General features: G+C 39.4%; 1 protein-coding gene across 6 annotated transcripts in view; it reads right to left on the bottom strand.

The window, feature by feature from the left end:
- Positions 1-8,645: 8,645 nt before the first annotated feature.
- The window catches only part of RIMBP2 (RIMS binding protein 2), a 575,178-nt gene continuing 556,919 nt past the window's right edge, over positions 8,646-26,904 (bottom strand). For all 6 annotated transcript variants that reach the window (XM_088482099.1, XM_088482100.1, XM_088482101.1 and 3 more), the window contains 2 exons: positions 21,206-21,340; positions 8,646-9,661 (listed from right to left, as the gene is read on the bottom strand). In XM_088482099.1, coding sequence (XP_088338225.1) covers positions 9,473-9,661; positions 21,206-21,340 — 324 coding nt within the window. In that variant the 3' untranslated portion in view covers positions 8,646-9,472. The remainder of the gene's footprint in view (positions 9,662-21,205; positions 21,341-26,904) is intronic.

The following is a 26,904-nucleotide window of genomic DNA, read 5'->3' as shown; positions in this document are numbered from 1 at the left end:
CATCTTCTACTAAATCAGCTCCAACCGACCAGCGATGTACGCTTCCGCTGATTATTTTCGACATCAATCATCCCCTGAACATGCTGATAACGACAGATTGTGCATGTTCGGGGATGAGGGAGGGTGCCTGCACTGAATGACATATCGTTCAGTGTAGGCACTACAGGGGATGAGGAACGACTTTACGATTACAATGTTGTAATCGTATTGTCGTTCCTCTATCAGCAAGTGGACACGCACCTTTAGACATGTTCTGCCTATGCAATCGGAACACATCCCTTACGGGACCAGAAGTCAGATGCGTTACAGTGTCTACTTACTGTTTCCATATATTAGAAACTTGAAATTAAATGATATGCGTTCAATGCTATGATATGCATTCCACCTTGTACAATAGGTGGAATGCATTGTGCAGCTCCACAGAAAAAACTGTGACTTAAACATACTGTAGGTTCCACCTATATAATTGTTACACATTAGAATATGGCTTAGAAAAAAAAAACTTGGAATTTTTACATCAATAAGAGGATATGATCATTAGGAGTTATGGGCAATAATACTTCTAAAAATTCATATGCCATTATACATAATGAAAGCATATATAAAAAAAATACATATCCAAAAAAAAGAGCAAGTATGAAAAACACATAAAAACAGTTTAACAGGCATAAAATACATATATAAAATAATACAATTCTAGCCCTAAAAAAATGCACACTATTTTCTTTATTTGTCTTCATTGCTTTTAATACATTGACAGAGTTGTATAGATACATAATGGATGAAAAAATAGGGACAGAGATAAAATGGAAATTAACAAAGAGGGATATCTATTTTATACACTTGAAGAAACCGACCAGGAAGTTGATGAATCCACATAACCTCAATCGATCCCAACTGACAGAGGAATTCAATTAGTTGCGGTAAATGACAGCACGCTAATTGATCCCCGGGGGGCTATTCAATTAGCCCCATTTAATGTGGATTTCTTTGATCTCATGAGACCCGAAAATAAATCCCCAATAAGTGTGCAGTTATTGGGAATAACAGCCACTTAACCCCTGAAATCCGTTATAAATTCACGGATTCAGGCGTTAACGCCCAATAACCTGAGTTACCGCACGTTAACCTGTTAATTTAACGTGTTAACACAGGCATCGGGAGAAAAAGGGAGCCTAATTGAATAGCCTCAGGCGATAAAGCCAGAGGCTACCTCCCTTTTTCTCCCCTGATAAATTTTTTGAGGCTAGTTGAATACCAGTCTCCATTTCTCTATTGTGCCATTGAAGTTTAATACATTGAATGGCCCAAAACTTTTGTTTAGGACACTGGTGTATCTTTTAAAAATGAGCCAATAGGGACTGTTTTTCCAGTCCCTTCTTTATATTGGTGATGTGCTCTGACATTCTTGATTTTTATGTGAGGAATGTTTTGTCTATATAATAAAGATTGCAAGTGCAGGTGATCAGAGATGTTGCTTTTCATGTTGCATGTGATAAAGTCTTCAATTGTTACCTTTTTACCATTCATTTCCATAAAAACAATACTTATAGTGTTACTCTTCATACACTTGCACAGCCTGCAATCCACACATAAAAAAAAGAAAAATATATATTTTTGTTTCCACTTTTCATGTAGTGGTTGTCAGTAGAGCTTACCAAGTTATCTTTTAAATTATTTGCTCTTCTATAAATAAAAGTTGGTCTCACTGGAATAATGTGTATTTTTTAAGAAATAATCTTTTTGTAATAACCAATATTTTGAAATAATCTTAAATTTCTTACATTTGTTATGATATCCAGTGATGCCTACCAGTTTAAATGTATCACATACATTTTTTTGTGTATTTTCTTGGTTAGCAGGTCCTCTAATTTTTTGATGTTACTCTTTGCCTGTTTTAGAAGTTGCTTGTCCTATCCCTTTTGTTCAAAGGCATTGTTTTTCTCTACATCAACAGATCTCACTTTCTGTACAATTTTATTTAACTCTTTTAAACTGGACCAGTGGAATACCTTTGAGTCAGGTAACATGATGCTCACTGGTTAGATGTATATAATTATTTCAGTTTTTTTCTTTAAAAAAAATTATATGTATCTGATTCAATTTAATATACACAGTGACATCCAAAAAAATCTACAGAACCTTGGACCATATATAAAAATTTTATATTAAAGGTATTATTCATGGAAGAACAGAATTCCTCCAGACCCTCTTTAGCACAACTCGAAACTAAGAAAACAATTAGGGTATATGTAATAGGCTGCTGACTTCAAGCATCGGTGAGTCCGTGAGACTGCCAGATGTTTTAAAGTAGCAGTCATGTAATAGGCAAAACCAGGTTGATTTTGCCTTTTAAATTACTGCTACTTTAAAACATTGGGCAGTCTCTTAAGGGACTCAACTAGTCTATTAACCTATGTCAGGAAACCATGTTTGCCCCCTGATCCAACTGGGGCAGGATGTTATGGAGCTTTCAGTGGGCCATAAAAAGTTGACATAACTGGGGGCAAAACTGGTTCCCATGGCTGTTCCGACGAACTGCAAGTAATATTGTCCATCAAATTAAAAATAATTGTTCTTTAAAATAAACTGGACACTATTCTTAAATTGTTTTAATCCCTCACTTTTATCCATGTTTCCAGAAAATTATCTACTGCCTTTAATCCTAATTTGGATTCAATTATGGTGTGCAAACTAATAACGTCTGCTGAAACCAACCGAAGATGATGTTCCCATTTTACTTTTTGGAGTTTAACTAAAAAAATCTAGTATTTCTCAAATGTGTGTGACTTTTTGATACTAAAGGATGTAGATGACAGTCTACAAATGTCGACAGATTACTGGTGATACTGTTAACACCTTCCTGGTGGTTTTTCTTTTATGAACTTGAGGAAGTATATAAGTGGTGTAGAAGGCTTAATCTCAATAAATTCAAATTAATCTTCAGAGATCATCGTATGCTTTTTATGAGTTTGTAATATTTTGTTTTAATACCTTCAGTTGGATTTCCCTTTAATTTTTTATGTTATTACATTATATAATTCTAAGTTTCCTCATCGTGTTCTTCCCGGTTCACAAGTACCAACCCCCCACCTTTATCTGCTGGCTTTAACACAGTATTTTGGTACTTTTTTAGATTTTTCAAGGCCTCAATCTGCCCTTTAATTAAATTGTAATTCAAAGTTTTATTTTCTAGGTATATGGCCCTTTTTTTTTTAATCATTTTTTCTGTCAAATCTTCCATTACTAATTGATTAAAACTTACAACAAAATTCCCTTTTAAATGGGAGGGGAAAAGATTACATTAAAAAAAATTGACTTGTTCTTTAGATTTTATTTTTTTGATTATTTTCTTTGTCTTGAATTGCAAAAAAAATTATTTAAAGCTAATTTTCATATAAATATGTTATAAATTAAAATAATAAATAAGTCTATAATAAACTAAATGGATCAGGTTCTATAGATGGATCAAATTTGTATCCTTTTTTGTGCAAGGATTCCTAATTTTTTGTTAAAATCTAACTCAGATTATAAATACTGGTCTTGGTTTTTCTCTTTTTGTACAGTTGTAATATCTCCATTTTTATCTATTTGGATGTAATTTTTTATATTTATTTCTTTCTGTTACCCCATTTTCCCCTTTGTTAAAATAAAAAAATTATCTTTTCTAGGATATTACCTGTCTGCTGAACCCCCCCCCCCCCCCCGATTGGTTAGGTGGGTCATGTTTTAGAAGGGCTTAATGGGATTGGCTGGATATGAGAAAAAAGGGAGGGCATTGCAATACACCTGTCAACCTTTTGAGAAATATTTCACAATCAAAACACTTCAATTCATGCAGCGGGATCCTGTCTGTCTGAACCATACATGCAGCCTATTCAGTGGGACTTCTTTATAGTGGGGAGGACTTTTATCATCATGTGGCTCCTTGCAAATTGATGTGCCCTGAATAGCTGTAATTCGGGTATGAACATAATCTAGTAACATGTTTTTACCGCTTTTACCATTTGTAAGTGTGATATCTGTTTATTAAATTGAATTTGTGAACTACACACAGTGTGGGTGAACTGTCATGCGAACTATAGAAACTAGAGATGAGCGGATCAGTTTTGGCTGGGATCTTCCTGCCAAGTTCGGCTCTCAGATCGAGGCAAAACTTCATCTTTCATGGACAAGGATGACGTTTTGCTTCATTCTGAGATCCGAACTTGGTGAGATTTGAGCCAAAACCAAACCGCTCATCTCTAGTTTTTAGACATAAATTTTAATAAATTAGTGTCCGTGCTGAATGTGGGTGGCTGCTATTAATTTTGGGAGGTCTAGAGTGTTCAGTAGCACATGCCAGAACTATGTGAACAAGTGCGCCTATGTTGATTTGCGTAATTTTGACACTTACATCTGTCTGTGCCTGGATGAGTGGTATGAGGCATTCTACAAGACCAAGTTAAGGAAGCTTGTATTTTCACATTTGCAGACATATGTAGATAGGGGAAAGGAAGCATATACACCTGAGAACGCTGCATTATTTGCTAGTGTGTGGGACAGATAATAATGGCAAATGATGAAAGAGTGCCACCAGCACTAGCAAACCACTTGTGATTGGCTGTGATCACTCTGCTGATGTTTATTGATTGCTTTCTCATGCATATAGTAGATTGGCTTTTGTGAGAGTGTTTAAGCAAATTTCATTTGGAAATGGGTGTAAAATAAGCTGTTTTTGTGCACTTTTTTTTTTACTAAGAAATTGTATATTTTTTCTGACCAACTTTCAAATCCCATCTGGTAGTATCTGCAGCCTCAGAGCATGGATACTGTCATCTTGGATTCAATCATGTGACTAAATCGGCCTACCTGATTCCGGGACTTACGCTCACATGATCTGATCAATAGGCACTGGGAGTGCCCTATTTTGAACTCCTCTTAATCAACATAAGTCTCCAAGCTGCAGTGGCTTGCTGTCCTGTTCCAGTTCCTGCATCTGATCCTGCCTTCGGCTACCAGCATTTGCAAAGTAGAAAAGCAGATTACTATAGACAGAACCAGATACAGTTGCAAAGTGCATCTACATGTGCTTCTGCCTTCAGCTGTCTGCACTCATAGGGGCATATTTAATTGGGCATGAGGTTTAGCGAGGTAATAAACCTTGCGTCCCTCGCGCCCAATTTTGGAATACCGTGGTTATGCGCGCTCCCGATACCCGCGGTATGCAATTTTAAAAAAGTGGTCACGGGGTTTTCAGCTCTAAATAAATTCTGCAGTTACCTGCCCAGGGGTCTCCGCAGCTCACGGTGGCCTCCCCTCTAACGTCTCACTGGAGAGGGGGCTGCTGGGAGATGTAGTTCTCCCAGCACCTATTTTGGGGTGCCACACAGACACTGGGGGGGCCACATAAACCGTGGGTCAGATACACACTTACAAACAGTAATAAACACACAAACACTGATATACTCACCTTGCTGCAGAAAACCCGGCTTCCGACGCTGGATGAAGAAGACAGCGCAGCAGATGGTAAGTAACTAAGGACGAATTAAGCTAATTGGAAACTTCCAATTGCTTAATTAGTCCTCAGTGGGGTACCGCCGGGGTGCTAGAGCAAGTCCCGGTGATTTTTCCTAAAATTAACGATTTTAGGAAAAATCACACTTCATCTGGAGGTGCATAAAAAAAACCTCCCGCCGCATAGAAAAGAAAAAAAATGCACCGATTTGAATAGCAAAGAACCCGCACCTGCAGGAAAAACCTCGCAGGAGTGGGTTTTTTGCTCTTCTCGCACCCAATTGAATATGCCCCATAGTGGTATATTTACTAAAGTGTGGGTTTTTAGAAGTACAGATTTGCCCATAGCAACCAATCGGATATAACACTTATCTAGCACCTTCTAGAATACGGGTGGGCAATTAGTGGTCCCCCAGCTGTTGTAGAACTATACATTGCAGAATGCCCTTCCACAGTTTTGCTATTTTGCCATGCTAAAACTGTTACAAAGCATGCTGGAATGTGTAGTTCGTCAACTGCTGGAGGGCCCACCCCTGTAGAACACAGCTAAAATCTGATTGGTTGCTATGAGCAATATCTTCACTTCTAAAAACTTGCACTTTAGTAAATGTACCCCATAGAGTACATCTGTACCAGTTCCCAGTACCTGCACACACAAAGCATATTGTGTCGAGAACTGCAACTCCAGTCTGCATTCATCTCAGCATCTATCATCTGGGCTGTCCTGAACTGTGCACTTAATCCACCACTTGTCCCATTATACTCTGGAGCTTCATCTACGCTCTACCTTTAGCATTGTGCACATCGTGATCCATTTTCCTGCAGGCTGTTAGTGGTACTACATGTACTCTGTTGTGGTCACTACTACCTGTCCTGCTTGGCAGTTCTAAATACTGTTTTGATCAAGCATCATGTCACTTACACCAATGCCATATATATGTAATTATTGGTCTAATGCGAAGGAGTCTTATCAAGGCCTCAAGCGTAGGCTCTCCGCCCAATCCCTAGGGCTGTGACACTGGTTATCCATGCAGACTTTAATGAAGCAATATTGTACAGACTCTGTAAAGGCGCATATCCACTACACGAGAAAAATGATCGATTGAATGATTACAACATCATTATCGTTCAATCGTTAATGATTGCCTGGTTGTAGTGACATTACCTCGTTGTTGAAACCAGTTTCAGATATTATTGTTACTGCTACTGACTTTGGCTATTCCTTTGACCATGTATTGTTTGCTGCCAGCCCTGACCCTGGAATGTTTAAATGTATGTCTGTCTCCAACTCTTGCCATGTATTATCAGATTTGATTGAATATGTCAGTTTAGACTTGGAAGCCTATGTTTGTACACTATGGGCCTGATTCAGATGTGGATGCAGTGCCAATATTTACACAAATTGAATGATTGTTAGCCATTGCAAATGTGTGAAAGCTGCACTGCGCACACTCAGCAATTGTTTTACGATTATGCTCACATAGAGAAGTCATTCGCAAAGTGAGTGATGGGTATTGTTTGGGGAAGTAACGTGTGGTTATAAAAACGGAGGCACGTTTGACCATTTAAACACTGTTTTCTGGATGTCTATAAATTAGCCACTGCATTCCTAATCGCAGCATGAGCACCCTCTGCGTGTCTGGAGACCCGCTATGTTTGCGACAGCTGAGGCTTGCTCAGAAAGCTGATGGTCATCTGTTCTGCGTTCAGTGTTTTCGAGAAAGATACCGGCTTAGCAAGTTCCTTGGGGAGGGGGCCTCAACTACAACAGATGCATGGTTGCTGTCAGTAGAAAACAGTGGATACAAGTTGGAGTTTTTATCCCATCCACCAAGAAACTTCTTCCAATGAACGTTCTTGTCAAATAATTTTAAAGAAGCAATTTAGAAATTATAAATACACTTTATGATCTGAAGGTTATGTGCAACATTCCAGTAGCCCAAAATGCAAAACTAAAAAGATTTAGGAAAAAAAAATAAAAATAAGGACAGTATATTGCCAATATTAGCACTCTGGAACTTAAATCTGGTCTAAGAAGGTCTGACAAGTTCAGATTTTGAGCCTTTAGGACTTCAGGAAAATATTTGTTTTAATGTAAGGTAAACCAAAGGCTTCTATTTCTCAGTGGATAAAGCCATTTATAATATTACCTCATACAATTAAGAAAATGTATATACCTGAAGACATTAGAACACATTGCAATGGTTACGCCCTGGGCAGAGAAAGAGTCAGCATCCATTGAGTAGCAATGTAAAGCTGTAGGATGATCTCCTGTTTATATATTCATATGTTAACTGAGGGAACTCTTTAACCTTTTTACTTTATTAGAAAGAAAAAAAAAAACAACTTTAAGTGGGAAATTCAATTAGCTGCGGTAATTTACACAATGCTAATTGATCCTCAATTAGCCCCGAAGTCAGCCGGCAGTTTGTATTTATCAGAGATTATTTTTCGGGGTCTGATCAGACCGAAAAAGAAATCCCCGACAATGGGTGAAACGAGGCACTTAACGCATAGATCTGTGAACTTATCGCGAATTTTGTGTGCTAACGCCGTTAACACATATTAATGCCCGTTAATACGTTGCTTTAATAGGCAAGCCGCTCAAGTGAAAAAGGGACTCTAATAGAATAGCCCCAGGCGTTGATGCTCGAGGCCATCACCCTATTTCACACCTGTTAACGGAGCTAATTAAATTCCCCCATAAGTGTGATAAATTATTCCTTTATAGCAATATAAGGAGTTGACACACCATAAGTGAAGTTGCTGCTTGGGTGTTGCTATGGAGGAGGAAGGGGAAATAAGGGTTATGTACCTGATAACTGAGTTTCCTCTAACACCTGTATAGAGACATACTTACCCATCCTTAAATTCAGTTTTTACTAAAGGTTGTATTGAGTAAGCCAGGAAGGAGGGAAATTTGTGCCTTACGTACCTTCTCGGTGTGTCATCTTTTCCTGTCCAGACTCTGGGAGGAGTGGGTTTACCCCCTGGCATGTGCTGTCATGGAGGAGTCAAGGAACCCCTATTATCAGGTACATAATTCCTTGTTTACTCATGTGCCTTAAATATATTGTTGATTGAATAACAAACTATATTCAGACTTTGTACAAAATATCAAATTTTATTTATATAAAATAATTTACACATCAAATGTACACATGCACACACCCACACAACACTTTAATCACATTTAGGCCAATATTTCTTAAATCCATAACTCTAGCACAACATTATATACAGTTTATGTACACTTTTGAAGACACAATGAGGGGAGCGTTTATTTGTAAACCTTCACTTTACAAAAAAAGGCAGTCATGTATAAAGAGTAAAAACAACTTACAAATGGATTATACTTACAAAATAGTAACAGGAATCTTTGCAGTAATGGTACATTTGAGAATGCCAATCTGAAATTAGAATGTGGTGATGCTTTCATTTGATTAGGTTGAATAGATGTGTTAAGTGATGTACTTGGCTGTGAACAATATTAGTTTTATGACTACAAGTCATTTGTAACAGCAGAACAGTAGGCTAACAGAATGACCTAGATATGAATATTGAAATATTCATTATTCTGGATTTCCCTTTTTTTAAAAAGGTTTAATGGTCAATGATTTCTTAAATCACAATATTACAATTAGAATACAACTGGATGCACACAAAACTTACAAAGAATATATTCTGTACATCTATTGAACATTACAAATCATTGTGCATCAAGTAAGGCAAAAACATCAAGGCTGCATATAAACTAAGTATCTTCAATATTGGGCCAGATTGTATTTTTGTAGGTTATCATTTCTTTGAAGAACAGATATCACTTATACAGCCACCTCTGAAATGTTCATTGGAACCAAGTTGAAGATTTTAGGGTTATTCTTTTACACGTTTTTCCTTATCAGGTGCCCTTTAAATCTCTAGTTTACGTTAAACATAACATATAAATGAAGTTTTAAGATTCCTCAAAGGTAATTCATTTTACCGCCCCAAGCTTTTTCAGTAACTTTTTGCCTTTGGATAGTAGACCTTTTTTCTTCTTTGAAGAGCGTTCTCTGCTTCTCATGGGGCTGCCTGAGCCCATAGAGGATGGAGGGGATACAGAATGAAGATGAACTGTTGGTGAAGGTGCCCTTCTTGGTGTACCTGTATTCTCAGTAGGAACCTATGGAACAAATGAGAAATAATTACTCAATGAAAGTAAACTTGATTTTATAATGTCCATGTGTCCCCTACATTCTGCTTGCAATAGTTACCGTCAGAGGAATTGCAAGTGAATATGGGTTGCAATCTCTTAGGTGGTAAAGTTCAATTGGTACATTCTACTGTGTTGAGCAGGCATGTGTACAGTACTTGAACAAGTTAATAAAGTATTGTGATGCAGTTCCTGTTTAGAACCTGCACTTGTATTCTTTATTTTGGAGGGGGAGAAGGGGGCGGAAAAAAAAGCATACAATTAAATGTTTCTATTAGTAAACTGACAGGGTTGTCACACAGCAAGACTTGAGCCTTAATTAGAATCAGAGTAAGATTAAAGCCCCTCTTTCACAACCAATGCTATTTATTGTTCATGCTTTACTGTCTTGTCACCTTTCAGTAACTGGAAAAGCACAATCCAATCCACTAGGTTGCACCAATGCTTTGGGACATCGAAGCTGAATGGGACATATCGGCTCCTAGCTCAAATTGCATGCTGCCTGCGTGAGTGGTCATGCGGGCTTCAGTCTAAATCTGATTCAAAATCAAGGTCAGTATCTAATTCTTAGGGGAGGAGGGATAGAATCAAACAGTCCATTGTACACACCTGAAGATACCTTGGTTTTGCAGTGAGTAAAGTGTTCTATAGCTGAGCTGTATGTTTCAATCCTGCAGAATGCTATGTTCATAGACATGTGCTTCCTTAGGAAACATACCCAGCATACAGCTCTTCTCCATAAAAAAAATTACATTATGGTAAAGGGGTTTTTTTGGAAGTGATTTCAGAGGAAAATATATTTTCACTGGTTACTGTATAAATTAACTACATTGAAACATACACCCCACAAATATAGTTGCTATATATTTATGTATGAGAGGTTTGTAACATTCACAAGTACATGTTCCTTGACAGAACACAAATGGCCACATTTTGAGCAGCCAGAGAATCCACTTTACTTTGCTTTTCTCCTATACTATAAAACAGTTTTGGGTGGAGAAGAGGTTACAAGGAAAACCAATAAACCAGGGGTGCAAGAAACAGCACATGCATTTTCACAGCTAGTTCTGTCAAGCACTGGTCAGTATCCATTGATTCTCTAACTGTTGTTGAATTATATAATGCCTGACATAGTTTTTATTTGAGCAGCAACTGGAGATCCACAGATTGCCTATGAAAGCCTCTGAAGATATAGATATATGATGTCTATGTTACAAAATGCTCCCTTGTATGTGAAGAAGTGCACTTTGGTAATACAGTAGTTGTTCTTTAATTTGAATAAATAAAATGATATCTGCATCAACCCTCAGTTTTAAAACCACCGGTATCTTCAGTTGTTCACTTACGTGAAGGCTACACTGCCTCATAAAGGTGTGAAATGTACACTCTTCTTCTGTTCCAAAGTAGATGAGCAAGGACAAAACAGAAAATATAGCAGTGATGACACAAAAAAATAATGTAAAAATTAAGTTTAAAAGTGGATTTCAATTAATATCAAAACAAAACAAAATGTCATTACAAAAATGACAAAATTAGTGTAAAATATTTTTCCATACAAAGGCATAAATGAAGAAACAATAACACAACTTTACATTGAGTTTTTTTTTTTTTAAAGCAAAGGACAGCAGACAAATGTTAACTTAAAGAGAAACAAACTGGTATGCTGTGATGAGATACCTTTATTAACACCAATAGTTTACATTGTAGTTTTAACGTGGTATGCGATTCAATATGAAAATGAAACATTTAGAATACAACATGTATTTCTGTCATTACATGATTCAGTCTTTAACAACAGAACACACATATTGTATAATCAACTTACTTTTTTTTTGTACATTTGATAAAAAAAAAATTTTGTTCTCTTTTTTTTTTTTCCTAAACTTATCAAACATAAGAGCTGCAGGCCACATGCAACGATCTGATGCCTGTTGGTCGGCCCTCAAGTTCTCTAACAACTGCAATAGAGCAATACACCCTTGTTATAGCAGTATTTTGACCTACAAGCAGATAGTTAAAACATTAATGCAACCATGTACTTACTTGGGACAGCACTAACTTTAGGAACACATAGATTGTACTGTACTTGTTATGCAATCATGTCCAAACATATACAAATGGTTTAAAAAATGTACTTTACAGATGTGTACAACTTTGTTGGCACATTTACAGCTCATTGAAACAGTGCTTCATTCCTCCTGAAAACTGATGAAATGAAAAGCTATTGTCTCATGTATACCAGCAAGCCTTTGCCATCATAGATTAAAGCAAAGAAACTGCGAAAAGAGATAAATTATTGCTCATTTTACAAAGATATTCTAAAATGGCCAGATTTGTTGTAACCCCTTAGATAAGGTAATAAATGGACCAGAGAAAGCAAAGGAGAGAGTTGTGTGAGGATATCAGAAATAAAATTATAGATAGACATGTTAAAGGTAAAGGTTAAAACACAATCTCAAAGCAGCTTGATGTTCCAGTGACTACAGTTGCAAATAATAAAAAGTTTATGGTCCATGGGACTGTAGCCAAACTCCATGGATGCGGCTGCAAGTGGAAAATCAAACCCAGATTAAATAGAAGGATAGTGAGATATTAGAAAAAGAGCCAAGGAAAACTTCCAAAGAGATACAAGCTGAGCTCCAAGTACAAGCTACATCAGTGTCTTATCGCACCATTCAATGCTTTTTGAGCGACATTGAGCTCCATTGAAGACGACCCAGGAAGACTCCACTTTTCAAAAAACAAACAAACACAAACTGGAATTTGCTAAAATGCACAGTGACAATCCTTAATGCTTCTTGGAGAATGACCTTTGGACAAATGAGTCAAAACCAGAGCTTTTTGGCAAGTCACATCAGTTTTATGTTCACAGGAGAAAAAATTAAGCTTCCAAAGAAAAGAACACCATACCTACTGTAAAACATGTAGGAGGCTCAGTTCTGTTTAGGGGCTGCTTTGCTGTGTCTACCACAAGATGCCTTGAAACAGTGCAGGGCACAATGAAATCTTAAGACTATCCAGGCATTTTGGAGTGAAACATACTGCCCAGGGTCAGAAAGCTCTGTCTTAGTCATGGGTCCTCCAACAGGAAAATTACACAAAACACACAGCTAAAAGCACCCAAGAAAGAATAAGAAGAAAACATTGGGCTATTCTGAAGTGAAGCCAAAAGAAGAAGTGAGGAAATTACAGTTGTAAATATTTCCAAAACACCAAGTATGGTAAACTCCAGGATGCCTGTATGTCAGCGATGGAGTGCAAACCTAATAAATACACAGCTGACCAACTCGGAAAACACCTCCTGCTGCATAAAAACCTTAAGAGGAATGTTTAGCGTTCCCGCTAGGCTGTTTTAGCGGGGCGCGGCGCCCTGCCCTCCTCCTGGAGGGCAAAAAGCACCCTGCCCTCACAGCCTGCGGGTGTCGTCTTCACCCGCGGGTTGCAGTGTCCCGCGGGTGGAGAAATGTGCAGTGACCCAGTCACCACCGGAGAATAGACGCCGGGCGCATGCGCCCAGTATCTATTCTCCCTGTCTGCAGCGCTTGGGGGCTGCCCCCGGCGTTGCATTTGGAATCAGTAAGTGCCAGGCACGCCCCCAAGAGTGATGAAAAGGGGACGCGTCTTATAGACACACACCCTTTTCGATGGCCATGTCCCCTTTTCAATGGCCACACCCCCTTTTCGGGCGTGTGCGCACAAAGGTTCCCTCTCTAGCTCCGGCGCCCTGCCTGCCACCGGAGCTAGAGTGAACACTAAGAGTTGGTGAAGCACTCTCAACTTCTGTAGAGTGGGTGTGACTGGGATGGTCAATATTGGGGAGTGTTGGAAGCCAAGGGGCTACTTCTATGGGGTGATCAAAGCAACATTCCTCCACCATGACCCATTGTTTGGAGTATTTAGCACGGGTTCATTTAAGTTTATGGTTAAGCAATATGGCATGAAAGTAAGTAGTGATGTCAGCAAGTTGTAGTCTACCCAAATGTTTACGATGGTATAAAATGTCATGTTTAAATCTAGGTTATGAATGGCTCCAGACAAATTGACTAATAAGCTGCTGCATAGTCTGGTACCGCGATGGAGGAATATGAATCGGTATGGTTTGTAATAGGTATAATAGTTTTGTTAAAGTGTTAATCTTTACCACTTCATCCTACCTGGTCAGAACGAATGGCCTGAATTAGGGAGACAAAGTTAAAGGAAAACAACCGATAGAGATCTCTAGTAATTTGGACTCCCAGGTAATTAAGCTGAGTGGAATTCCAAGTGAAGGGGAAAGCATGTCACAAGTCAACATCTACAGGAGCAGGCACCGTCAAATTCATAGCTACGAACTTGGAGTAATTCATTTTAAAATTTATAATTACTAAATTCCTTGAATTTGGATAACGAGATAGGGAGCGAAATAACCAGTTCTGTTAAGGCTAACAGGTTGGCCGCAAATAAATATAGTTTATATTCCTGCCCCGCTATTTGAATGCCAGATATATCTGGGCTTTGACTGGCAAAGCAACATACAAACTAAAGAGGAGTGAGCTGATAAACCTGTCTAGTGCTGTTTGTTATATCAAAGGACTCAGACAATGAACCAATAACCCTGATCCATGCCGACAGAGTCATAAAGAGACAAGATCCTGTGGAGACAGGTGGGCCTCAGTCTTAAATGTCAAGAGAAACCAGTCATAACTCTCAGTCAATCCGGTTAATAGCCTTTTCTGCTTTGGTGGACAAAAGGATAGAGAGTGAGAACGATATAGAGGTATAATGAACCAGGTTGATAACTTAAGTAGTGGTGTCTCTGGCTGCACAGCCAAGAGCAAAGCCCACGTGGTTTCCATGAATCAATTTAGGTAGCAATAGTTTCAAGCGATTTGCTATAAGTTAAGCAAAATGTCAGTATTAGGACTGTGATCCTTGCCCTCTTAAGGAAGAACTGTGATGTGGGCCTCTAGGGATTGCTTGGTAAAGTGAGTCTTATCAGAGATGAAGTTAAAAGCCCTGACAATTAATGGGGGGGGGGGAGTTTTTCCTTAAATGCCTTCTAGTAAGCTATGGAAAACCCATCATGACCTGATGAAGAAATCACCTGATCTACCTCCTCTAAGAGAAAGGGCTGTTCAAGGAATTCTATATTTTCTTGGGAATGAATGGGATAATTGAGAGCTGAAGGTATGTCTCCACTGCCGTCTGGCAGGTTTGGACATCTTCACCACCCACCATCCCTGACAGATTATATACAGTCAGGTGCATAAATATTGGGACATTGACAGAATTTTCATATTTTGGCCTCTATTCACAACCACAATGGCTTTGAAATTAAACAAACAAGATGTGCTTTAACTGCAGACTTTCAGATTTAATTTGAGGGTAATTACATCCAAATCAGGTGACCGGTGTAGGAATTACAACGGTTTCTATATGTGCCTCCCACTTTTTAAGGGGCCAAAAGTAATGGGACTATCAACTCAAAAGCTATTTCATGGACAGGTGTGGGCTATTCCCTAGTTATTTCATTATCAATTAAGCAGGTAAAAGGTCTGGAGTTGATTCTAGGTGTGACATTTGCATTTGGAATCAGTTGCTATCGACTCTCAATATGAGATCCAAAGAGCTGTCACTATCAGTTAAGCAAGCCATCATTAGGCTGAAAAATCAAAACAAACCCATCAGAGAGATAGCAGAAACATTAGGTGTGGCCAAATCAACTGTTTGGAACATTCTTAAAAAGCAAGAATGCACCGGAGAGCTCAGCAATACCAAAAGACCCGGAAGACCATGGAAAACAACTGTGGTGGATGACAGAAGAATTATTTCCCTGTTGAAGAAAAACCCCTTCACAACAGTTGGCCAAATTAAGAACACTCTCCAGGAGGTAGGTGTATATGTGTCAAAGTCAACAATCAAGAGAAGACTTCACAAGAGTGAATATAGAGGGTTCACCACAAGATGTAAACCATTGGTGAGCCACAAAAACAGGAACACCAGATTAGAGTTTGCCAAACAACATCTAAAAAAGCCTTTACAGTTCTGGAACAACATCCTATGGACAGATGAGACAAAGATCAACTTGTACCAGGGTGATGGGAAGAGAAGAGTATGGAGAAGGAAAGGAACTGCTCATGATCAAAAACATACCACCTCATCAGTGAAGCATGGTGGTGGTAGTGTCATGGCGTGGGCATGTATGGCTGCCAATGGAACTGGTTCCCTTGTATTTATTGATGATGTGACTGCAGACAAAAGCAGCAGAATGAATTCTGAAGTGTTTCGGGCAATATTATATGCTCATATTCAGTCATTGGACGGCGCTTCACACTGCAGATGGACAATGACCCGAAGCATACTGCAAAAGCAACCAAAGAGTTTTTAAGGCTAAAAAGTGGAATGTTATGCAATGGCCAAGTCAATCCCCTAACCTGAATCCGATTGAGCATGCATTTCACTTGATGAAGACAAAACTGAAGGGAAAATGCCCCAAGAACAAGCAGAAGCTAACGACATTTGCAGTAGAGGCCTGGCAGAGCATTACCAGGGATGAAACCCAGCGTCTGGTGATGTCTATGCGTTCCAGACTTCAGGCTGTAATTGTCTGCAAAGGATTTGCAGCAAAGTATTAAAAAGTGAAAGTTAGATTTAGGATTGTTTAGTTTGTCCCATTACTTTTGGCCCCTTAAAAAGTGGGAGGCACATATAGAAACCGTTGTAATTCCTACACCGTTCACCTGATTTGGATGTAATTACCCTCAAATTAAATCTGAAAGTCTGCAGTTAAAGCACATCTTGTTTGTTTCATTTCAAAGCCATTGTGGTGGTGAATAGAGGCCAAAATATGAAAATTCTGTCAATGTCCCAATATTTATGCACCTGACTGTATGTTAGGGTAATATGCCCTAATGGATTCAGCAATCTTCAATTGATAGTACATCATAATCCTTAAGAGCTGTTTCAGAGGCCCCCTTATGTTTCACCAAGGTGTTAGCCACCTCTTGATGAATTGTAGATTAAAATTATCTCTCCAAAGTCTGGAAATCTTGTTTTGTTAGCAGTGACTTAATATTGGAGAGGATTTTGCTAATCTACTGTCTCATGGTTGGCGATAGGTTAGCCACCAGAGCTTCCTCTGCAAACATCCTTCTGGCGGCTCACCTACTGTATCTGTTGAAGAGGATGGTTCAGGAGAGGGTGTATCAATCACCAATCTAGAACGCAGTAGCTTTATAAATTGGCACATATCAGGATAAGGGGCCACCTTTCCCATCGATTCGGGTTTTGATTTGATTATTTTATACTCCCTCATAGGAAACTTGGAATATAAAGAGGAGCGTAGATGAGAGGTATCCAGTAAGTGACCACAGAAGACCAGGCGATCTAGCAAAAGAAAAAAATCATCACGAGAAACTGTTTTAAAAAAAAAGATCTAGCCAGCCATCTATAGTGTGTTTAGAGCATAGCTAAATAGAACTGTTCATATACCTGTAGGGCTAGTATGCGGTGAGAGAATGTCGCCAGCTGTTTGTGCCCATGTAGGTATAATGTTAAGTGAAGGCACTAGTTGAATTTAAAGTGGAAGCAGTGCAAGTTATAATAAATACTGCAGAGCTTAGACAAGCGCATTACTGGCAATTGTTATTGAGAGTAAATAAGGCAGTGTGGAAACCAAGGTGCTCAATGCTGGCCACTATGGGAAAAAAAACATGAAATTGCAAGGGGAAAGAGGTGTATAAATTCTGTTGTACTGCAAGTCAACCCAAACACATTTAGAAGGTACCCACATTAGTGGTAGATGTCATATAGTTGCTGAAGCCAGGCAGTGGAAAATGGAAGAGGCAGTTTACGTTCACAGCCACTTCTGGAGCAGATTGCAAGCCACAGAGGGGTGATGGGAGGGAGAGAGGAGGCTAAGTGGTAGAAAGGCTCTGAAGAGTAAGTCCCAGGGATGTGAGCCTCAATATACTTGTCGGCAACCTGTATGTAAAGGGGGAATCTGGGAATCTCACTCTTTATAGCTGCCACTAGTTCACATTCACCAGAGGTGATGTCTGTCTCTGCTCCTGTTATGTCTTGCTCCTGCAGTCAGGCGCTGGGTCCCAGGAGGGGGCACGTGTCTGTACCAGCCAGGCTTCTTGAGGGGGGCAGAGGCAGCGGCTAAGGCAAGCTACGATAGTGACAGGGCCTCCAGGGACGGAGCCAGAAGGAGGACCCACAGATGCACTGGTTGCACAAAGGCCTGACATGCCCCAGAGCTGGCCAGCAGGAAGGTGGATCAAGTGTAGGAGAGTCAAGGGCAGCAGTGACCACGGTCCCTTGTGAGTTGCAGCAATGCGGGTCCAGGCAGTAAATATGCTGACAGAGTAGATCAACAATGGCAGCGGCCTCCACGCTGGGTTGGAACGGGCTCCAGCTCCCGGACGAGAGACAGACAGAGAGTCCGAACAGCCATAGGGTAAATATCAAGCAGTCAGTGCCCAGGTAAGTGGTATTTTTAGCTGAAAAAAATACACCCCAAGGCGAAGCAATATTAAAATTCAATCACCATTTTAGGCTGCCAAGACACGCACCCATTATCATTTGTTTTATTATTTAAAATATTCTAATCAAAAATCAATGCAAAGTCTGATTTCTATTAAATATGAAATGTAAAATGATGGATGCCAATTACTTTTGTCATTTTTAAGTTATTTCAGAGAAAAATATAGGTTCTTCCTTGTTCATGGAGAGGTACCAACAAATTTGTCCATGTCTGCATGTCACTCAAATGCTTGGTCAGTTTGATTGCCCATTATTTAAGATCAATTGTATGGTCTTACATGTTGGCGAATTGTACATTAAAGGGCTCATGTAAAGTTGGGCGTGTCTGCATACCAAACATACAAGATGTAGGAAAATACTCACATGAAAAAGCTTACTTACGTGTATATGTTGAGTTGGAAGCAGCCAGCTCAAAATATTAGTATGTGCATTTAATGTATGTCAGGCGTACAAGTGTGTAGACATACATGTCATAATAGGGCAATGGACCTTTGCAGTTTAAATTGCATCACCCTATTTGTATATATTGTAATAATGTGTCAATAGACAGAATATTGTCTTGACAGTTATTAATACATGTGGGTTGCTGTTTAAATATAAAATGTTGCTAAATACAAATATCTAATATCTGTTGGGTTTTTTTTTCTTTAATTATAAAATAGGAATCTCCTTTCCTGCAGTGGTCCAAATGGATATGTCACTTGTTATGTTGCGACTTGTTATAATGTAACCACAATGCCAGTGATTTAAGTTCCACTTGCTGGAGGAGACAATGAGCAGTGGCTAGATAGTGCCGATACCAGGGGCAGGGAAGGTGTTACGGGTCCCGCACCCCACTCCCTGCACTCATAATATACTTACCTCTCCGGAGTCCCATGTCGGCGCGGTGGTCCGGCACTGTAAAAATGTCTGGAAAATGGCTGCAGTGGCCATTTTCCCGTCATCTGCGCATGCGCAGTACAGGCAGAATAGCCGCCGCTGCCATTTTCCCGGTGACCTGTGCATGCGCTATAGACTCTGGACATACTCTAGTGCCCGGAGTCTATAACGCCGGCACTGGCCGCGCACATCTCAGAGCGCTGCCGGCTGCCGAACGGAGAGGAGAGGGCCCGTGACGGAGACTGCACACAGCCCCCCTCCTCACTAGAAACACCCCTGGCTGATACAGCCATCATTATCACTGCGTATCATATTGTTTTAAGTCAGAGATTCACAAAAATCTTGTTATGGGTGTATGCATACACATGTTTTGTGCAAAGTATCGAAACGCGTGTGTTACACAAAAAATGGCATCCAAATGTACACAAGCTCGTGAGGGATCTAAATCTGTTAATGGTCAAAATTATACTGTTTAAAGTGCATACAAATCTTTCAATAATATAAACTAGATTGTTCTATTAAAATTCATAAATAAGTGGCTATGTGGAGAGATTTATTCACAAAGCATCTGCAACGAGAGTGGCATGCTTTATGCTCTTCTGGTACAAAAGTGTACTCCAGCAACTGGCCCCAGATTAAATCAACATTAATTAGCGTTCATGGTGTAAAAATACACATTTTGGGATTTTATATTCAATAAAATTTGTCAAAATGCTCTTTAATATATTTATAGTCATATTATGGAAGCGACAAGTGGATAACAAGAAACACCTATTTTTTTTTTATAAACATCCTTTTTAAAAATGTAAAACTAAAGGCCAATTTGACGTTTTTTGGCAGATGATTGTCCCAAAAAATTGGCAATGTATGGGGTTCACCAATTGTTGATTCTGTTCAAAAAGTGATTGGAATTGCTAAATTAGGTTGTCTAACAATCAGCCAATTTGCCAACCATAGCTAGTAAAATTATGAGCGTTTCACGAGTGGCAGATATGTGATTTGCTAAAAATGATCTGCAAATCACTGAAAAATATCTGCAGATTGGTGGGTTGGGGAATCTTTAAATAGAGGAAAAAAATCTGAGAATCTGTGAATCGTTCTTTTGAGATTGCTGATGTATGGGCCTCTTAAGATTATTTTAGTAAAAAAGGTAAAACATTACTCATGATGACTGTTGCATTCAATTTATTGAATTTTCCACTAATGTATGTCACTCATGCATAGCACCTAATATTACAAATATTCGATATTTATTTAGTATTAAAATCTCCTATTAGGAAAAAACTTAAATTAAATATGTTGTATTTACAGCACTGTTTTTCTATCATATTTAACATGAGAAAGGTCATTTATGAATAAAAATAAGATACACATTTGTCTTATTGTCTTCAGCTGCACAATTATGTATGTATATAATTCAATTCAGTAACATAAATATAAGCATCAAGCTTCAAATAACATTAAGAATCAGCTAAAGCCATTTATTTTATTATAAAATACCAGTTATTTATATAGCGCACACATATTCTATAGCACATCACAGAGAATATAGTCATTCACATCAGTCCCTGCCCCAGTGGGGCTTACAGTCTATATTCCCTACCACATGGACACACACACTATATTTTTTGAGTGTGGGAGGGAACCTGGGGAAAACCCACGAAAACACTGGGAAAACCATACAAACTCCACACTGGAGCTCTAGTTAAGAGTCAAATCCATAACTCCAGTGTTGTGAGGCAACAGAGCTAACCATTGTACCACCGTGCAGCCATTATCATGTACACTGCTTACAGTTTTATTCACGCATAATGTACAATGCTCGTTAGGATTTATTACTAAAAACACCCGTCTGTAAAAGGAAAAAAAGAACAGAAATAGGACTAGACAGACTGACACAGATACATTACCAGTCATTCCTGATCCGTATGCACCAATCACCATAGACACCAATGTTGGTCAACATAAAAAACAAGCTAGCCTGAGCACTGACTAATGCAATTTATGTATGGACACCGTAGATTTAATTCCTTAGTTGAGAAAAACGCTCATTATTCACATTGGGTATTAGTTCCTAACTGTGGAGACATACTTGGTACAGCAGCTTACCCTTTTAACCTTTGCTCGCATTGGGGTATCTGGAGGGTATCGAGATGGAGCATCCGAGAGGTAAACTTCAACATCATCAGGCACTTCTTCCAGAAAGTTAGAGGGGACAAGGCCTTTGTGTCCATTTAGTTCACCCTAGAATGAATAAAACATAGTAGCAGTGATAACTTCACAAGCAACATATAATTTCATGTGAGTCATTTCATGTCATGTTATATTACATCCAATTCACTGCACTGATGTTTCGAAGTAGAAAAAAAAAACGGATCATGGAACATTAGTGTAACGTAACATGCCTGTACAATACACTTTAACTGGGATTGATTCAACTCACTAATCACTTTTCTGTTACCCATATACATAAAAATCACATGTGTCTGCTACCCATATACGTAATCGGGGTGTATTGACTGCAGGCCAGTGTGAACTTATAGATAGTATGTTTGTTACACGCGTTAGGATTTATACAGTATAATAAAGCATGATACAGTAAGTAAAGAGGACGAGAACATTCTACCTGACATACTGCTACAGGAGGACAAACTCCCAACACTCTTTCAGGGGTGTATCTAGGGGTCTGAGAGCCCCTGGCAAGCTAAGGGACAGCACCCCCCCCCCCCCTCTCTCTTGCATTTTCCCCTACCACACAGTAGGGGGGGGGGTGTTCAATAATTATATATATATATATATATATATATATATGGATAGATACACACAACATGCTTACAAACACACACAGCATACATACACACATGACATACTTCCAAGCATACATACACACATAACATACACACATGACATGCTTACAAACACACACAGCATACATACACACATAACATACACACATGACATGCTTACAAACACACACAGCATACATACACACATAACATACACACATAAAATACAGACATGACATACTTACAAACACATATACAGCATACATACGCACATGACATACTTACAAGCATACATACACACATAACATATACACAACATACTTACAAACACTCACAGCATACATGCACACACACATAACATACACACAACATACTTACAAACACACACACATAACATACACACAACATACTTACAAACACACACAGCATACATACACACACATAACATACACACTACATACTTACAAACACACACAGCATACATACACACACATAACATACACACTACATACTTACAAACACACAGCATACATACACACACATAACATACACACTACATACTTACAACACACACAGCATACATGCACACACACATAACATACATACAACATACTTACAAACACACACACACACACAAGAGACTGACCTGTTAACCAAACACACACCCCCCCACCCAACCAACACTAACAAGAGACTGTCACTGACCTGTTAATAACACACACACACCACCACCCCCTACCCTGCCAACACTAACAAGAAGAGACTGACCTGTAACCTCACAGTGCTGTGCTGCGCCGAACAGCTCCTCGATCCCTTGCACTGGGAGATGAGTCACTGCACCATGCGGGAGCCGAGGGAGGCAGAGCAGAGCTCACAGCAGGGTTGTGGATAGATCCCCTTCCGTAGATGTACCTACTGAAGGGGATCTATATACACAACCCTCACAGCAGCAAGTGAGGACAGCCGGGTGCACCGCTGATATACACCGCAGCGGGCACCCGGCAAACAAAACTTGCAGCAGCGGCCGGGTCAGCATTCTGTGCTCAGTGTGGCTGTGGCCACCCGCACCCTACCTATCCTTTCCAGCGTGTGCCCAGCACACCATAACCTATTTGTCCACAGCACTGCAGAGCGCATCTATTGCTATGGTGGCACTGCCAGGTGGCGGCCGGCGCCCCTGGCAAGTGCCATCCTGGCCAAAGTATAGATACGCCCCTGCACTCTTCTGAGAGTTCCTGTTACCCTTCACCTCATGCACCTACCTCTATCTGCACTATACTGACTGCTTCCCATGTCTCTCCACCTTGCCTCATCTTAATCTCCTCCACTGTTCCCAGGACCAGATTCAAATTTGGGGAGCTGTGACCACAGACCCAGGCCTACATAAATATAGGCCAATCATCATGACCGCTTGATGATGACAAGCTGGCCACACGGTCAGCCATAAATCGTAATTGCATTTCTATTTTCTTCACAAAATTATCCAATTTTTCAACTTTCCCATATTCATGAAGACATTGGATCTAATAGTGTAGGGGTGTACATGCCCACATGGCACTGGCCCAACTATTCCTCTTCATACAGACTCGTACTTTCATTTTCAGCTCCAAACCCATGTGGCCCTTAATCCGGCACTTCCCTGCACCATTATACTTACCTACTTTAACCAACCCTATCGCCACTTTAATCCACTGCTGTTCCTTCATTGTTACCTCCTGGAGTGCTATGGCTAATGTTCTATAGCTACTACTATCTCTTATTACCCCCTTCCCCCCTCGAAAATATAATCTCTCACTTGCAGGGTTCACTACCATATGTCTCATTGCTATCCACATTCCTGTCCACCATGTTTGTCTCTATCATGTCTTCAAATTTGTCATATCTCTACAAGTATGTCAGGTGCTACAAAATTTGTTGCACTATATAAATTTACAATGATGATGACTTGTACAAACATATGTCTGATTGTGAGGCCCAAAAAGTGTTATAATGTGTTATTTAAGTTTACAGTATTAATTTAATCAGATCTTTAGTATGGTCTCGTCACATACATAACACACATTAACCATTTGCTGTAAGGCTGGGCTTTCGCATCTGATGTGACCAGTTAAAAACGTACACTCAGTGGCTGCTGGAAAATAAACTTCCAGCAGCCACCAATCTCAAAGGGATCTTTGAAATTTGGACTCTGTATCAAATTCGTCACAATCACTGTTGGGCACAGTGATGGAGCAGGCCAGAGGGACCTCCTAGCCCAACAGCTCCCCCACAGTGCAGTTGCGGTGCACAGTAGCTGTGGCTCTGCCCATAGTGTGCCCCGATCACTGTGACCACAGTGATCGGACAGCCCAGCAACATCTGGCAGCTGCAGTATAGCCCCGGCTCCACCCCGTGTCCCGATCACTGCTTTCCACAGTGATCGGGCAGTTCCCAGTGATCTTACCACCAAGTGACCCTATTCGAAGGTGTCATTACAGCAGTGATGGGCGATCCTCAAGAATGCCCATCAACTGCTGCTGCTTATTTATCTTGCCATTCCACAGTCTACAATATATATATATATACTGTATATATATATATATATATATATATATATACACACACACACACACATTATACACATATATATATATATCTGGCAAAGGTCCGGCATTCTAGCTGTAAAAGGAAACAACTGGGCTGGTGCCAGTGTCAAACGCAGTGTGGTGTAGGATGGCTTCTCAAGCACCGACACCTATGATATATATATATATATAAAAAAAAAAACATGTTGTAGTATTTTGGACACCACTGTCTTTGCTCCCTACTCAACCCCATCCCACCCCTGTCCAGACCTTCCGCAATTATTATATTGATATAAATTTTGTATGTGTGCGTGAATACATATTATAGCTAATACAGTAAAGTGGGGTTTTTTTTAAACTATAAACTCATTTTTTTTTAAATGTCCCCAATATTATCGATTTCTTTTTTTTCAATTATTATATTATGTGAATAATAGCTATTTAAAATATATTGAATCAGGTATAAATATATATTTTTTACATAATTTGATAATAAACATAAAATCTACAATTTGGGGGCATTTTTGGAAAATAAATTAGCCAGTTAAGTGGTTAATATACACATAAGTGCAACAGGTCTGGAACACTGAATGTACCTGATTACTGATATGTGAATGAACCTTAAAAGACACATAAAAATAAAGCATACCAAATTAACTTTAGACAATCAAAAGCTAATAAATTCCTGAAAGCGGATTTCCGCAGTAACAAACACATTGCCCGGGTATGCATGTAGATCAGTGGTGTCAAACTCGGGCCCTCAGATGCTTTGGGACTACATATCCCAGCATTCCTTGCCAGTTTTAGCATGCTCTAATAGCAAAATCTGGCAGTGCATGCTGGGATGTGTAGTTCCAGTGCAGCTGAAGGGCTCGAGTTTGACACCACTGATGTAGATTCATTAGAGAGGAAGAATATACAGATGAAAAATAAAGAATACCCACTGCTTTCGCTTTGCCGATTTAGTACTATTATGTTTTATTTCTATGGCGCCATCAAGTGTCCATAGCACCGTGCAGAACAGAAACAATATCACTCAATGACCCAGTGCCTGGGATGGGCAGACAGAAAAGATTATAGACATTGCCTTCACTCATGAGATGAAGGCCTATACCAGAAGTGGGCAACATAATATTTATCAGGAGCTTTACAAAGGGGCTGTATATTACAATTGTCAAAGAGCAAAGACAGATGTTCATAGTGTCATAGAGCTAATCTGCTGACTAGACAGCTCGGGAGAGGATATCACCATCAAACCATGCACTGCACTGACTGTGAGCACACTGAGGTCTATATACTGTAATTATTAGATACCTACCTACCATTCGTATGTATTTGTTTCTGTGTGAGTCACCTTTGTAGTACACACCACTGTACCCCAGTATCATTCATGTCATACCCCAATGTTTTGTGTTAGCATCGTTTTACATTTAACATTACGTGCATTGCTCAGCGTATGTCCAAGAAGCGCGCTCCCAATTCCCTTGCAATTGAATTGGAAAGGGCAAGTCGCGCCATAATTCTGCAGTCTGCAACCTATGCAAGTACATGAAGGAGTGGGGGAAATCATCCTGACACTCAAGAAAAGTGGCAAATAAATTAGCAGTACAGTATAGGAGGGTAATTGTGGCCATAAGCTGAAATACTGGATTCAGTTCAGGTGTAAAATGGTTGATTTTAGCAACTTTTAAAAATAATGTATACAGTATATCAGCCAATAAAAGTGGAGTATTTTGGTGTACATTAAAGTGTCTCTACAGTGATAAAAGTATGTATACACAAGTTTGTAACAAGTTCAAAAACCCCTTTCACATCAATACAACACACAACATACATGTCCCACATCATATAACCCATTTACTGCTTTTAGAGAAATCACCTGAAAAATGACATGTCTTGTTATTGGTCATATTTTCCTATTTAAAAACTTCTAAATACATTAGTATGCATTGGGAGGGGTGTCCCAGCGTTACTGCACTGCATATATTGCCTTTTCACCAGGTCTTAAGTTGCAAATTAAAATCCTCATTAACTCCCATTGACCCGCATTAACGGAAATTTCTAATGCATTCTGCAATTTTTGGCTCATGGCTAATTGAATCGGCCCCATAGAGAAGTGTCAGACAATATAATGAAATGGCTATATAACTACGATCAAAAATATTACCATGCAGCACTTGGCGATGACCATATTTGATCCTTGGAATGCAGCTTCTCACAGTACTAGGATACTTTTCCGATTCTAAAATTGGATATTTGGGCATCTCTACTTTAACCAAAACTACTAGACCACAGGTTCTCAAACTCGGTCCTCAGGACCAAACAGTGCATGTTTTCCAGGTCTCCTCTCAGAATCACAAGTGAAATAATTAGCTTCACCTGTGGATCTTTTAAAATGTGTCAGTGAGTAATGAATAATGAACTGTGCACTTTCTGGGTGACCTGGAAAACGTTAACT

Source organism: Taudactylus pleione, unplaced genomic scaffold, assembly GCF_031769625.1.
Source record: "Taudactylus pleione unplaced genomic scaffold, aTauple2 ptg000282l, whole genome shotgun sequence".
Classification (NCBI taxonomy): Eukaryota; Metazoa; Chordata; class Amphibia; order Anura; family Myobatrachidae; genus Taudactylus; species Taudactylus pleione.
This window is presented reverse-complemented; position numbering and strand designations above follow the sequence as displayed.